The sequence below is a fragment of the Podarcis raffonei genome, chromosome 2 (genome assembly GCF_027172205.1).
Source record: "Podarcis raffonei isolate rPodRaf1 chromosome 2, rPodRaf1.pri, whole genome shotgun sequence".
NCBI classification, from domain to species: domain Eukaryota; kingdom Metazoa; phylum Chordata; class Lepidosauria; order Squamata; family Lacertidae; genus Podarcis; species Podarcis raffonei.
Window position 1 is genome coordinate 61,220,182 of NC_070603.1, and position 15,224 is coordinate 61,235,405.

At 40.2% G+C, this 15,224-nt stretch overlaps 2 protein-coding genes across 7 annotated transcripts in view; one reads left to right on the forward strand and one right to left on the reverse strand.

Annotated features, from left to right (window-relative positions):
• The window catches only part of PKD2L2 (polycystin 2 like 2, transient receptor potential cation channel), a 29,653-nt gene extending 25,076 nt beyond the window's left edge, over positions 1 to 4,577 (forward strand). The window contains exon 15 of the mRNA XM_053376903.1: positions 4,337 to 4,577. The gene's annotated coding sequence lies outside the window, so the exon portion shown is untranslated. The remainder of the gene's footprint in view (positions 1 to 4,336) is intronic.
• Positions 1,885 to 15,224, reverse strand: part of FAM13B (family with sequence similarity 13 member B) — a 55,878-nt gene continuing 42,538 nt past the window's right edge. For all 6 annotated transcript variants that reach the window (XM_053376873.1, XM_053376871.1, XM_053376872.1 and 3 more), the window contains 9 exons: positions 13,430 to 13,562; positions 12,979 to 13,060; positions 12,336 to 12,565; positions 11,524 to 11,607; positions 8,991 to 9,086; positions 8,145 to 8,228; positions 6,902 to 7,074; positions 6,038 to 6,139; positions 1,885 to 4,533 (listed from right to left, as the gene is read on the reverse strand). In XM_053376873.1, coding sequence (XP_053232848.1) covers positions 4,416 to 4,533; positions 6,038 to 6,139; positions 6,902 to 7,074; positions 8,145 to 8,228; positions 8,991 to 9,086; positions 11,524 to 11,607; positions 12,336 to 12,565; positions 12,979 to 13,060; positions 13,430 to 13,562 — 1,102 coding nt within the window. In that variant the 3' untranslated portion in view covers positions 1,885 to 4,415. The remainder of the gene's footprint in view (positions 4,534 to 6,037; positions 6,140 to 6,901; positions 7,075 to 8,144; positions 8,229 to 8,990; positions 9,087 to 11,523; positions 11,608 to 12,335; positions 12,566 to 12,978; positions 13,061 to 13,429; positions 13,563 to 15,224) is intronic.

Sequence of the window (15,224 nt, forward strand, 5' to 3'; positions counted from 1 at the left end):
GACAACACATTAAGGCTGTCAAATATTATAGGAAACTAAATATTCTATATTCCGAAGCCATTTTGAAAAAAATGATATATCCCAATCCAGAAAAGGCAATTCAGCCACTTGCCGCATACTTCTCAGAAACCATGGACATACCTTAGAATCCCCAAGATCCCACTCCCCAGATTCATCCTTTAATTGGTTTTACTTCTGAATGTAAGAAACAATTTTTAAAAGTGTAGAATTGCTAATGGGAAAGTCTTTTGGAAGGCAGTATTTAGAATTGCAGTTCCCACCACACCCATGTTTATATGTTGCCCCCCAGAGGGTTGACTATGGTGGCTGGCCTTCAGCACAAAAAAAGGTTAAGCCTGCCATAGATACACATCTGAATGTACCTTCAAATAAAAATGTTGCTTTCAACAGGACACATTCATTGCAAAGTTCATCACCCCCACGTCAGTGCAGCTCCAGGTTTGTGTCTGCTTCCTACTGAAAGTAATGGAGTAGTGTGTGTGTGTGTGTGTGTCCAATGGTGAAGTGATCTGATTTACACTCCCAGCTAGTGTTTTCTGGACCAGGGTAAGACTGGAGAAGTCAGCTGCTAAAGATAATGGTGATATTTATTTTGTTTTGCATTTGCTTACATTGTTCTGAAAGCTCAAGTAATTTAAAAGTGGATAAATAATGTAAGGCAATTTTCATCATTTAGAATATCCTATTTACCTCAGTAACCAAATGTCACCTGAAAAATAATGCCTCCGGATATCATTCAAGCTTGAAATTTTATCCCCAGGGAAAGGCGGCACACAGCCGTAATACAGTCACTGAGAATACCCTTCTCTGTGCCCTTGCTGGTAGTGCAAAGAGGATGCTCTCAGGTACTTGTAACGGTAGCAGGGAGGTGTTAAGTATGAAACAGTGCATTTTGCACTAAAAAAAGTCTGTGTCAATACCACTTATTTCCTGTGACGTATGAATTAAGGAAATTTACAAACATTTACTCCTTGCAATTAATTCTGCTCCTATAGACGAGGATGCTCAGAGCTGGGGGGGGGGAGTAGAGGTTTTTTTAGTGCATTAGATTCAAGGCCAGATTGCATCAGAAACTTACTTCCTGCAGCCATCTCCCAAGCTTACATTTGTTCATGGAAAAGGACTTTCTTCTGGCAACAGCCAGTCCCATTTTTAAAAGTGTGAGCAGCTGAAAACCATGGTTAACAATAAAGGAACCCTGGAAGGCTAGTACACATACATGGCTGAGACCCTCCCTTTAACAGGTACTGCTAAATTCTACACCCAATCAGCATCTTGTTTTTAGTTCTTGAGGGATTTTTTTTTAATCCTATGTTTCCCAAAGCTCTTGCAACTGCACCATCATTTTAGATGGATCAGTTGTTTTTACTGCAAGCGATATTTCTTTGTGGATCAACAGAGGGCTCCAAGAAGGATGTGTTGCCTGCCTTGCAGCTCAGAAACACAAAACTGCACTTCAATGCTGTTTTCTTGAACAGCAGAGCATGGATCTCTGTCAAGTATTAGAACATATAGCAAAAGGTGCATGATAGTAATAACAATAACTTGTTAAGGAACAGTCTAACATGAAGGTTAATGGGAAAAACCAGACCAAAAAATCAGGTGGGAAGGAATGACCTGCTGGCAGGAGTAGCCCCAGATACTGCCCCATACCCTTGAGACAGAGAAGAAAAATGGCACAGCTCGCCAAAACAGGGTGGACCTTGGAACGCTCTATATATCCACAAAGAAATTAGGTTAACAAATTCAGATGTGGAAAAAATCAGGTCTGTAGAACATAAGAATAACCCTGCTGAACGTTCTAGAAGTATAATATAATAAACTGCTTCCAGTCGGCAGCACTGTAAAAATTAGAAGAGTGTACACAATGAATATATTTATTTATTTATGGGTCACCTTTCAACCTGAAGGCCTTTAAAGCAGCTTACAATGTAACAAGATAAAAAACACAAGTACATGCTTGTTTCTGGTGAAACTGCAACTACCACCAGTTCTGAGACTCTAAGCCAGGACTACATGTTAAAGCCAAACAGTAGAATTATAGGCAACAGCACACAGGATTAAAACAAACAATTGTTAAAACCTTGTTTAAACGCCCTAGAGTCAATTAGGAGAAACAACACATGTTCCACACACACACACACACACACACACACACACAACACAAACACACAATGGAGTATGACAATAAAAGATCCTTTTATTATAAAAATCTATACAATGAAATGCCAGACATAGCAATCATTTATATCTGGTTTATTTATATATATATTTATATATCTATATATCCACATATAGTTTTTACTTATACCAAAGTAAAACTATGTTATATCACAAAATGCCTAACACTACCATTTATTGCTCAATAAGATGGCACAACACACACTCTTAGCATAACTGATGCCATGCTAGCTACGATACTGAACAAACAGCCAAACACTGCATAACACACAAAAGCAGCTGTTAATTCTGAAGTGGAACCAGTCTGATCACTCACTTTATAAAAATATTGGAATCATATAGATTTAAGCATTATAAAGGAGGAATATATTATTTAAAACATTTAAATAGTGCATATTGACATTTTGCATGTGGTATATAAAACATTCATGTACAACACTGTACAGTACACATAAGTTTCAATGTTTGGGTGCACCTGTGTCTGCAGATTGATAGAAAACAAAGTGAAGTGTACATTGCACAATGGAGCTGAATAAAAGCCACAGATGATCTCCAGATTAATTTCCAAACTTGTAATTCACTACTAAAAAAACCCTTCTAGTTGTATAAAAAGGCAAAGCATTTGAATATAATCTCATTTCAGTGCTCTTGGGTTCCAAAATTACATGCCTATAATCACAGTAAAAATAGAGAGACATAGCAAACAGGCAAGTATGGAGTATTGAAAATCTACTTTCTATCTATTCCATGTTAACACACTGACCTGATGAATTACATGCTAGCCACTTATTTCACAGACATTCATTTTTTGGTCTTTCAAAAAGCAATGAGAATCAATATCTGTGTTGACATTAGCTGTTCATAACACATGCAGCAAATAGGCACGTACAAAAACATGGCCACAGTACAAAAGATATCAAAAATGTGCCAATTTCAACATTTAGGGCTCAGTCCAGTTGTGCCACAGATGCAGCACCCACATGCAAAGAAATCCCATGACACTGCCCGGTTCCTCCCCGTTCAGTGTGCACACCCTGGCACTCAATTCATCAAACCATTTTTAAGGGCCTGAGGTACAGTGTCTGCACACATGCCATAAAGACAGGTGGTAAAACGGTGTCTCTGACCTTTGATAATCTCTCTATGTGCAGACTGTATGTCCACAGTAGGCTTGGATAGAGCCTTTCAGACTGCAGATTTAAGTGGGGCGGGGAAGGGATTGAGAAGAACCATTAAAGGCTACTGTCATCTATACTAGGCAAAATAAACATCACAAAAATGTTTCAATTCTGAAGCTTCATCATGCAATAACCATATGATATCTGCTTATTGCCACAAACAAATCACTTTTCCTTCCATTTTTACAACAGTGACATAGCAGAGAGGCTTTTCTCAAACTGTGTGTCTACCTTGAATCCATCACACTAATGATTTTATTTTAGCCCTTGGTAAGATATGCTTATTTCAGATACAACAGAGCTGAGCACAGACACTCTCCCATACAAAGGTATGATGCAATATCCATTTGAGATCACACACTAAATCACCATCAGCTGATAAATTGATAAATTAACAGTAATGCAAGTCTTGTAGGCAATATGTGATATAAATGTTCAGGTTTTTCCAAGTTTTAAAAATACAACAAGCAAGGTCACTTTCTGGTTTGTCCATTGTAATCTGAAACTGAAGACCAGGGAGCTTTAAGTTGCAAATATCTACAGACCATAAACCATTCTATCGTATGAAAAATGTCATTTGAAATCAAACAGAGTTATTCCGCAGCGGTCCTCTGAAAGGCATTTCAGTTCAGTTTGGTGTTGAAAAACACAGTTGTGTTCTTAAATTTGCTGCCATTGTTCCCCAGCATAAAAAGGCAACAGAGAGAGTTCAGTACAACACTAACAAATGCAGATGAAACGAAGTTAGAAGGTCCAAAGTTTCTGAATGGTTCTAGTTCTACAGTCTTTTGGGAGGAAGTTGCATTTTTAATTAAAAGAAACAAGGAAAATGTTTTCTAAAGTTGGACAGAGCAGTCGTAATTTTTAAAAGTTTTTTGTTAGCTTTCTAGATAGGACCTACTTGCCTTTCAAATGTGGCACCATAAAATGTACAAAAAACTGCATTCTTTCAACAGCGCAAGACAAAAGTGAACACCTAACAGTACTATGGACATCATAAGAAAACAACCTTTCACTATTATGAAGAAACTTAATTTATTTTGAAGAATCTTGTTTGCTGATAAGGACTTCAAGAAGCCGCAGTTTGGCTTTAACTTTCTTGTACTCTCTGTACTCATCAAGCATGGGAGCACGATCTTCTTTCTGAACATTTCTGGAAAAATAAAGCCAATGCAATGCAACATTTAACAATTCTGACCAATTTTGTTGGTTTGAAATAGATTGGGGATGCATGCAGGCTAGAGGTGTTTCATGTTATACTGGTGAACTGGAGGTGGTGCATCTGTCATCCTTGACCCTGTGCTTCATTCTAAGCATTTTTAGGCAAAAGCTTGTATTTTCTGAAGTAAGTACAAACATCAATTCATGGAAGGAACCTAGTAATCAGAGATATATTGCTTCTGAACATGGAGGTTACATTTCTATCAAATAATAGCATGTGATAACAATTTAAAGTAGTAACAAGAAAAGGAAATACATCTGCAGCACTCTACTCATAACAGTGAGTACTTCATTTTATCTGTTGTTCTCATAAGGTTTTACAAATTGTCTATAAAAAGTTAACTTTGTGGGTTGTTGTTTTAAAAAAGGTTAAAAACCCATTTAAATGAGTAAGAGTAGCCAAGCCCACATGTTCACATTCCACCCAAATCAGTGCAAAAATGTCACAGGGTGGAATTCAAACTAGTGCTAATGAAATTGCATTGTAAGCACAAACATTTCTGCTTGCCTAATCGAACTGTCTCCTCTGTTTGCATGCTGTTCTGGGGCTTCTTTCAATCTCCCCAGAGATTGGGGGGGGGGGAGAAAGGGGAGAAAAAATATATTGTGCTGTCTACTAGTATAGGTATTTAGTTGAATCCAGTACATAACGTTTAACAAGGCTGCACTGTCGTCATAGCAAAGTTGAGAGATGCAGTTGACAGTAATATTGAAGTTCTATTATGCTACATTTCTCAGTATCTTTATGGAATGTAATGACTTATTTTATTGGCAAGCATTATGTGTAATGAATTTGAAGCCCCCTCCAGCTTCTTTCACAGAACCTATTTCTTGCTGAATTGGGGAAAAAATGGCTGGAATCCAATGGGAAACGTACTAAATTTTATAATTTATTTTAATTGGCTATATTTATACAAGTATTCATTGAAACCAAATAGTGTGGCTGATGATCCTACTAAAATAGATGAACATTAGAGGCCACATTTGCAAAATCCAATCAAGGGACCTACTGTTAACCAATGTTTCCTGTTGCAAGTAAACAGAAGCTATGTGTTTCCAAACCTAGAAGCTATGGCTTCCAAACAAGCCAGGGTATAAATTTATGGTTTAAAGTTGATTTATGAATCCTGGTTTGTTTGAAAGTCTTAAACCAGAGTTCCCAGTCTGCACCTAGTGTAAAGTTATAGTTAACTGTGGATTCCTTGTTTTCCCACTTGTACAAAGAGAGAAGGCAAAGGGCTGCATGCAGTTGCATAAAGCAAGTGTATCCTGGCTTAGTAAGAGTCATGTGAACTGAGTCAGTGTTACGTTGTCATTTTCAACACTGTACATTACTAGCATAACTAATGCCTTCATCAACAAACACAATTGCATATTTGTCTCATCTTCATTATGAGTAAGCGTCTGGACCTACAATCATTGTATATTCAACTAACCTTCCATTCTGCTGATAAAACCCTTCTTCAAATTCCCGTAAAGTTTTGCGCAATTTCTTTTTTTCAGCTCTGGCTTTCCAAAGTTGCTCCAATAATTCAGGCCTATAAAATTACAAAAAAATGCATAGGGTAATCAAAACCATCATGGATATTCCACCCATCAACAAAACAATAATATCAATGCCCCTTGCGCAACATTTTCCAGGTGCCTGACAGCCGGCTGCAGCACTGAGTATAGCATAGCTGCTTTCTGCAGTCATCAGCTATGCAATCAAGTTCACCATAGGGAATGGATTGGGTGTGTGATGATATTTCCCATGGGGAACTTGGTCACACAGCTGATCCAGCTGCTCCTCTGCTTGCCCCAGACCTGATGTGGTTTTAGGAGAACAGCCTCTCAGGTCAAACTGGGATCAGAGCTGGGCCAAATCTGGCCCATAGGATCCTCTGACTTAGAGGAAACAGCTAAGTAAGTACAGTGGTACCTCGGGTTAAGTACTTAATTCGTTCCGGAGGGCCATACTTAACCTGAAAGTGTTCTTAACCTGAAGCACCACTTTAGCTAATGGGGCCTCCAGCTGCTGCAGGAACATGATTTCTGTTCTCATCCTGAAGCAAAGTTCTTAACCTGAAGCACTATTTCTGGGTTAGCGGAATCTGTAACCTGAAACGTATGTAAGCCGAGGTACCACTGTAAAATGATTTGCCTGACTTGTTACAGGAGGACATTGCAAATGAAAACCCTTCACTGTTCCACCTCACACCCCATCATGATCCACAAGTGTTTTAAAAAAATAACTATCAGCTGTTTTGATTACAAAGCTACATTTGTTGTGTGGTGCTCACATGGTTGCATTTACGTACATGGAAGCTGCACATGTACTTGACAGACGAAGCTCTCGAGTCAATTTCTCTTGACTTTCTTCAACATCAGATTCTGAGTTTTCAACTGGACTAGTAGTAATAGACTGCGTTTGGGTGTTAGTTTTTAAGAGATCAGTCAACTCTGATGACACATCACCATCTTCCTCCTCTTCCTGAAAAATAATAAAATTGTTGTTCAAACATGCATGAAGTACCGTATTTTTTCACCATAACACTCACTTTTTTCCTCCTAGAAAGTAAGGGGAAATGTCTGTGCGTGTTATGGAGTGAATGCCTACAGATAGCGGGGGGATCTGCTGCAGTCGTGAGCAGAGGATCCATGGTTCCCCTTCCTTCCCTCCTCCATGGCTCGCTTTGAAACAGCAAAGCGGGAGAAGAGCCGCTGAGTGGGGAGGAGAGAGGGACAGAGAGCCTGCTTCTTTAAAGGAGCAAAGCGGGAGAGGAGAGGAGCCGCTTACACGAGTGTAAGCGGCTCCTGTCTGCTTGGTTCCTTTAAAGCAAGCAGGCTCTCTGTCCCGCTCTCCTCCCCACTCAGCTCGCTACATAGCAGCAAAGTTTTTCAGCTCGCTAAACCAGGGATGAGCGGGGAGGAGGAAGAAAAGCAGAGCCTGCTTGCTTTAAAGGAGCAAAGTGGGAGAGGAGAGGAGCCTTCTCCCCTTAAACCCCTCTTCTGCATTATTAGCAGCATCCTTCTCCACCCACCCCACACATGCTTCTTCTCCCCTTAAACCCCTCTTCTGCATTATTAGCAGCATCCTTCTCCACCTATCCCACGTGTGCTCCTTGTCCCTTGAGTGCTTTTCCTTACCTCCCCACTTAAAACGTGGTTACAAAGCATGGATCCACATGGATCCTCAGGATTTTTGCATTGGGCTACTCCAAACTCACTGTCAGATCACATGTCTGTGGCCACAGCATGAACCACAAAAATCATACATCCACTGTTTCGTTTAGAATATTTTTTTTCTTGTTTTACTCCTCTAAAAACTACGTGCATGTTATGGTCGGGTGTGTGTTATAGAGCGAAAAATACGGTATTTCAACTACCTGAGTCATAAACCCAGTAAAAGACACATTCATTCTGCACACACATTCAAGCTTACATTTTTGTTACAATTTGAGGTGTAGAGATGTGTGTATTAATGTGAAATGCTTCAGTTAAACTCAAATGTACACTATAGGCCCTTGTGGGACCTCTGTTGTCTTTGGATAGATAAAATACCTTGATTTCTTCAAAGAAGTGGGCTGTTTCTCCTTCAATGATAGGTTGTAACATCTGACCTCGTCTTTTGGTTGATGGTGAGCCCTAAAATATACGTCACAATATGTTACGCAATATACAGGAAATCTATTATTTTGTTCAACTTACATTTTGGTTTAGTACAGCATCATTTTATATTTTGCGCTATGTTGGCTAAACAGCACATTCAACCCTAGTCAACATTTATCTTCAGGCATTTGTTCTCAGCATAAAGTGAGAACAGTAAATCTTACATGCAAACCAATGCCCAATTCTCAACTACTGCACAGGAAGCTTTACAGTGTGTCTAGAGAAAGACCACCATGTTAAAAAATGGTAGTCATTTCAGACAAAGGTCAGTATAACAAATATTGATGAATGTAGACAAATAGACACATTTAACATTTGCTACAGCTGAGAAACTAAATAACATCTTAAGAACTGCTGAGAGTTGGAACTAGTTTCATTACCCGATTACTGTTATTGTTATCCTACCCTTCCAAGTAGCCCAGGGTAGTAACCACCAAAGTAATAAAAATATTTTAAAAAATAAACTGAATACATATTCAAAACATTTAAAAATGAAAAGCTCTAAAAAATTTAAAGGCATTAATAATTTGCAAATCCAAAACAAGGAAACCATATGAAAACAAGATTAAGGATTTAAAATATTCACTATCTAGTGTTTCACTACCTAGCTTGGGAACACCTGTTTTGAGCATAAGGGCTAGTCCAAAAGGGAGACATCTAGCAAGATGAACACTCATTGTTGAGGCAAGTACACACCAATCAGTTGGAAAATGTATGAAACACTGATTAACTACTTACAAGGATGGGAGTAATGCTCGCTCGAGTTAACATTTGTTTCACAAGCCTGTATCTGTCATAGAGAGGTTTAACAATATGCCTTTCTTCTTTGGAGACCTGAGTGAAAGCAGAAATGGGTTATCTAACACTCAAAACAAAACAGGGTATCTTCACCACTAAGAGGATCACATGATGTCAGAGTCTCCTTGCTCACTCATTGTCCTGAAGTGGTCCAGTTGATATGCAATGCTAAGCCATGATTTAGCACTATGTGGACATGTTTCCAGCAGCCTGAGCAAAGTACCGGGCTTGCGACACTTTCCTCTTCCCACACAGGGGGAGTAGGGCTTCTGCCAACTTTTGTTTTACTTATGTGTTCACACATAAAACAAGTTCAGTCCACTCCCTGGCCTGGTCAGTTTTTAAATCTGTGATTTTAATTTGGAGCTGTGAGGTCCATAAGCACAGTGCTCATACACACAAACCACAATAAGCCAGGAAGTCTAGCTTATCATTAGTAACAAATGTGGCCAATTATGAGTTGCTAAACAAGCCAACTTTGATCCATGGGTTGGTTATAGAGCTGGCTTGTTTAACAGATTACTGTTTAAATCAGGGTTTGTGGTTCATACACGATGCTAAGCAGTGGTTATTTGGCAGCAAAATTAAACTCAGCAAAAGCTTTCCTCCCAGTCACATGGGAACCCAACACTTCACTCAGGCTAACGGAGTTTCGTCCTGATAGTGCTTCCCCCATAGTTTATCATAACAAGTAAACATGAGCATTATCTGGTGACGCTTCAAATAGCTGGAGAATACCAAAACTGCAAGTTCACAATTTAGGTGTGGACAATAAGTAATCACAGAAAAATAAAGCTTTCCGATACTGGTAATTTTGCATCTTGCTACTGAATGCGGGTGGCGCTGTGGGTTAAAGCCTCAGCGCCTAGGACTTGCCGATCGAAAGGTCGGCCGTTCGAATCCCTGCGGCAGGGTGCGCTCCCAGCGCTCGGTCCCAGCGCCTGCCAACCTAGCAGTTCGAAAGCACTCTTAAGTGCAAGTAGATAAATAGGGACCTCTTACTAGCGGGAAGGTAAACGGCATTCCGTGTGCTGCGCTGGCTCGCCAGATACAGCTTGTCACGCTGACCACGTGACCAGGAAGTGTCTGCGGACAGTGCTGGCTCCCGGCCTCTAGAGTGAGATGAGCACACAACCCTAGAGTCTGTCAAGACTGGCCCGTATGGGCAGGGGTACCTTTACCTTTACTGAATGCGAATTCTGTAGAAAGTGTGTACTTTGCAATGTTTTATACAGGAATGTACAGAGGCCTGACTAACCTCCCTACAGCGCCAGAAGAAGGGTTATTTATCTGTTATTTATTTATACACAGCAGAAAAAATACCAAAACAGTGAACTGAAAACAAAAATACAATAGAACATCCCTCCTCAGTGTTAACAGTGTTTAAAGAGCTGCCCTTTGATCTTATTTTGCAGCTCATTCTTTGAGCCTCTACATGGCACACAATAAAGCTATATGCTATTTTAAGAATCATTTGGTAATCATAAAATATGATAATTATTTGAGGCAGATGTTCAGTGATATTTCATAACCATAATAATAATAATAATAATAATTTTATTATTTATACCCCGCCCATCTGGCTGGGCCTCCCCAGCCACTCTGGGCAGCTTCTAAAAAAAATATTAAAATATTATAATACATCGAACATTAAAAGCTTCCCTAAACAGGGCTGCCTTCAGATGTCTTCTAAAAGTCTGGTAGTTGTTCTCTTTGACACCTGGTGGGAGGGCATTCCACAGGGAGGGCGCCACCACTGAGAAGGCCCTCTGCCTGCTTCCCTGTAACTTGGCTTCTCGCAGTGAGGAAACCACCAGAAGGCCCTCGGAGCTGGACCTCAGTGTCCGGGTAGAACGATGGGGGTGGAGACGCTCCTTCAGATATACTGGACCGAGGCCGTTTAGGGCTTTAAAGGTCAGCACCAACACTTTGAATTGTGCTCGGAAACATACTGGGAGCCAATGTAGGTCTTTCAAGACCGGTGTTATATGGTCTCGGCGGCCACTCCCAGTCACCAGTCTGGCTGCCACGTTCTGGATTAGTTATAGTTTCTGGGTCACCTTCAAAGGTAGCCCCACGTAGAGCGCATTGCAGTAGTCCAAGCAGGAGATAACCAGAGCATGCACCACTCTGGCGAGGCAGTCCACAGGCAGATAGGGTCTCAGCCTGCGTACCAGATGGAGCTGGTAAACAGCTGCCCTGGACACAGATTTGACCTGTGCCTCCATGGACAGCTGTGAGTCCAAAATGACTCCCAGGCTGCATACCTGGTGCTTCAGGGGCACAGTTACCCCATTCAGGACCAGGGAATCCTCCACACCTGCCTGCCTCCTGTCCCCCAAAAACAATACTTCTGTCTTGTCAGGATTCAATCTCAATCTGTTAGCCGCCATCCATCCTCCAACCGCCTCCAGACATTAACCACATTAACTGTGTATTAAATAATTGCAGAGAATGAAATAATGAATATTACCGGTCGTCCATGCTGACTTTCATAGTACAAGAGACTTTTTTGGAGAGACGTTTTTTCTTCTACCAGATCATCCTTCGTCATTTTCTGTAACAAGAGAGACAAGTGTCTAAATATGCTCTTTAGTGTAAGCTTCCTTCTGAAGCTAAAATTATAAAAGACAAGACAGCTATACTGAATATATTTTATAAATATATGGCCCAAAAGCTCCAAAGAGTTCAAAACTCAGATAATGGCACCTGCTGCATGAGGCTTCTCCGACTGTCAGGAAACTGTACCGTAATACCAAATGACAACTCTTACTCCATATGTGCATTTGAGACTTTGCAATAGTTTGTGCAAGTGTCTGCTTATAAAATTAAAATACAGTGAATGATTAATGTAATCTAGTGCTGCATGTTATACAGTTGACTCTCATCTTGTGTGGGGGTTACGTGGCCTTGGGTTTGGCATGCAAAGCCAAAATCATTAATAGTCAAAACAACCCTTTAAAAAACTCTCCCAAGGCCACTGAAGACTCTGACCATCTCCGTAATCTCTCCAAAAGCCGTATGTGCTCTCCCAAGGCCACTATAACCTCTCCATGCACCTCTGAATACTCTCCCAGAGTGAGTGCTATGGTGGGTGGGATTGCCGCCATCCCCCCTGCCCCCCCTTTTTGGACAAGCATGTTAAGCTACGATCGCACAACTTAAATGTGCATAAGTTGCAAGTCGACTGCCTTAGGAAATTTGCAAGTGCTGTAAAATAAGCTGAACTGTACTATTTCCATCTCTTCAAGTGCAACAATACAAGTACAAAATAGGCATATATACATTTATATCTTCTGGAAGGCAGCTTTCAATTCGTTTTTCCTTCAGCCTTTTAAAAATAAGTTCCACTGTGGCCTCCTTGGTAGGCTTCCTTTCTTTCTGTGCAACCCGGTGATCATCTTCATTTTCTTCATCTTCATGATCCAAAGATGAGCCGAAGCTTTTTGGAAGAGTGTTACTTCGTGGCCGTGTCTGAGGTATGAATTCTCCATCTGAGCTTTTGTGCTTTGCATCTGTATTCAAGAAAGTACCAAACCCAAAGTCAAAGTCAATTACTTGAGACAACACAGAAACAAGAAACTTATTCATTCATATACAGTGGTACCTCGGGTTAAGTACTTAATTCGTTCCGGAGGTCCGTTCTTAACCTGAAATTGTTCTTAACCTGAAGCACCACTTTAGCTAATGGGGCCTCCTACTGCTGCCGCGCTGCTGCAGCCCGATTTCTGTTCTTATCCTGAAGCAAAGTTCTTAACCTGAAGCACTATTTCTGGGTTAGCGGAGTGTAACCTGAAGCGTTTGTAACCTGAAGCGTATGTAACCTGAGGTACCACTGTATAATGAGTGAAAAATGAGTCACCCTTCTCTCCAGTAAGGTCGAATGAAAGGTGTGAAAGCCCAAGAAGATGAAACACAAAATTCTTACCTTTTATTTGCTTTTTCAATTTGGTAAGCTCTGTCATCCACTTTAAAACCTTTGGATTTGCTGCAATATCAGAATACGACGGCTGAAAAGAGATATGTATAGCATTAGGATTCTCAGAAATCACACACACACTGAATTTAACAGGGTTGACTTCTTCATTGGAAGAGTTCTCCATGCCCCTTGCTGGACAAAGTAAGTAACAGCAGCAAAATCTGGGCTTGTGTTTTTCATACACCCGAGCATGTAACTTCTTTGGGTCAGAGAATTAAGAACCTAAAAATTACCATGCTGGATCAAGCCATCTAGTTCTGTCCAACCCCCAATAGATTTTTTGGGATACAATTGAGACCTTTTCACTGACTACAATACAGGAATACATAGAGCCATGTGAAAAACAAAACTTTTAATTTTGGGAATGCTAGCTAGCTACCAATGTGTAACAGCAGCTTACCTTGAAATTTTTGTCTTTTTCAAACTGCTCCTCAAACTGCCTTATTTTTTTCTGCAGCTTTTTGACTAGCTGATAAGGAGTCTTGTCTTCCCTTCTGTCATCCTTAGAACTATTAAATGATGCTCTTCGAGTTCTGCATTTAAAGGGCAAGGTTTTAGATACCGAATACACATATTGTAAAATGCACAACACTGGAAAACAGTGAGCAGGTGTACATTTATATTTCTATCACAAAGGCCAGAACAAAAATAGTCTCACCTGTTAACTTCTCTCACACAACATTGTCACTAATCCTCACTAAAGCTGCATTTTGCTCAGATGAGAACATGGCAGGTGAAAAAGCTGTCAGTCAAGTGCTTGAGTCACTCATAAGGGCCACCCCTTCCTCTTGCCACAAGATGATTGATATCTTCCAAAAGCTGTAAACCATAACATCTAAAAAACTATTAAACCGTTGCAAACCCTCCTCTATGGGAAAAGTACAGCTCTTTCACACCACAACTTAAAAGGTATCTGGTAAAAGCAGTAACAGAAAATGATGTATTCTCTCTGACACCATTATCAAATTGTTTATAATGCAGGGATTAATGGAACATGATCTTAAAAGCTCATTTCAACTATTATTTTCACAATAGCATTGTTACTTAGCTCAGTTGAATAAAAGCTAACAATTCAGATTCAGAGCCAACCACTCCTACAAGTGCTGAATTCTATGCATGATTTTAGGATTCTTAGTTTCAAAGCATCAGATGAAGAACTGGAAATCAAACTGGCAGGATATTCCCGACAAAGTTTTATAGCTTTTCTATGCCTTTTTCTTAATGTATTCTATTTCTTCCCTCCTTGTAGTGATGTGACCTGCAACAGCTACCCCATTTTAAAGTGTGTATTAGATGTTCTCTCTACAGCCAGATGACAAAAAGACACTAAGATTTGGAGCTTATGCTAGCTAAAAGCAAACACTAAGGGCTGGATTCAACTAATGCATCCCGCAGCAGAAACCTGCACAACGACTTCCACTAGAGCAATGGGGCTCCCCCCCCCCTTCTCCACACACTCTCCCAAATTGACTCAGGAGGGGTTGGAACCCCTCGAGTAGCACAAATTTCACCTCAGTGTTGTCAACAATTCACCCTTCCTATTTTGCCTTCTTTTAGACCATTTTACTCTCTGAGTAACATTCTGATCAATATTCTGCCGGAAAAAGTTAATCTCCCTTTACAGTCTCAAATTCAAATGGTGCACTTGAAAAGTGAAAACATTGGAAGCTCATAAAAACAGGAAGAGAGCAAAAAAGAAAGAAAGTCAACACTGATGAAAATAAGTACCATTCATCTCAGAACCATGAAGATATGCATATAAATATACAAATTTTTGTCACTGGTAACCTGAAAATTGAAGTTTTTCTCCCTAAAACATGTGTTTGTTTTGTACCTTTGGTACAACCTTTCCCCTTCCAGACTTAAGAAAAAAATTCTCTAATGCACCTTAGCTACTAATTCTTTATTGCACAAGTCTGCCCACCTGGTATATATTTACTCATTATGAGGTATGCCGAAGCATTATGAATGTTACAAAGTTCAGTTTTAGGAGGAAGGAGAAGCCAAGGCTTAAGACTATCTTAAGACTATTTTGTCCCAATGCACCTGCAGAAATGGAACATCAGAACAGATCATTAGCTTCAAAGATGGTATTATGGCTGCCAGAAAAGCCACAATGAAACAAAATGAATAAGCCACAGGTTGAAACAGAGAGTAAAGAAAGAGCTGCGAGTAGAGGTGCCCCTCTGCCGATC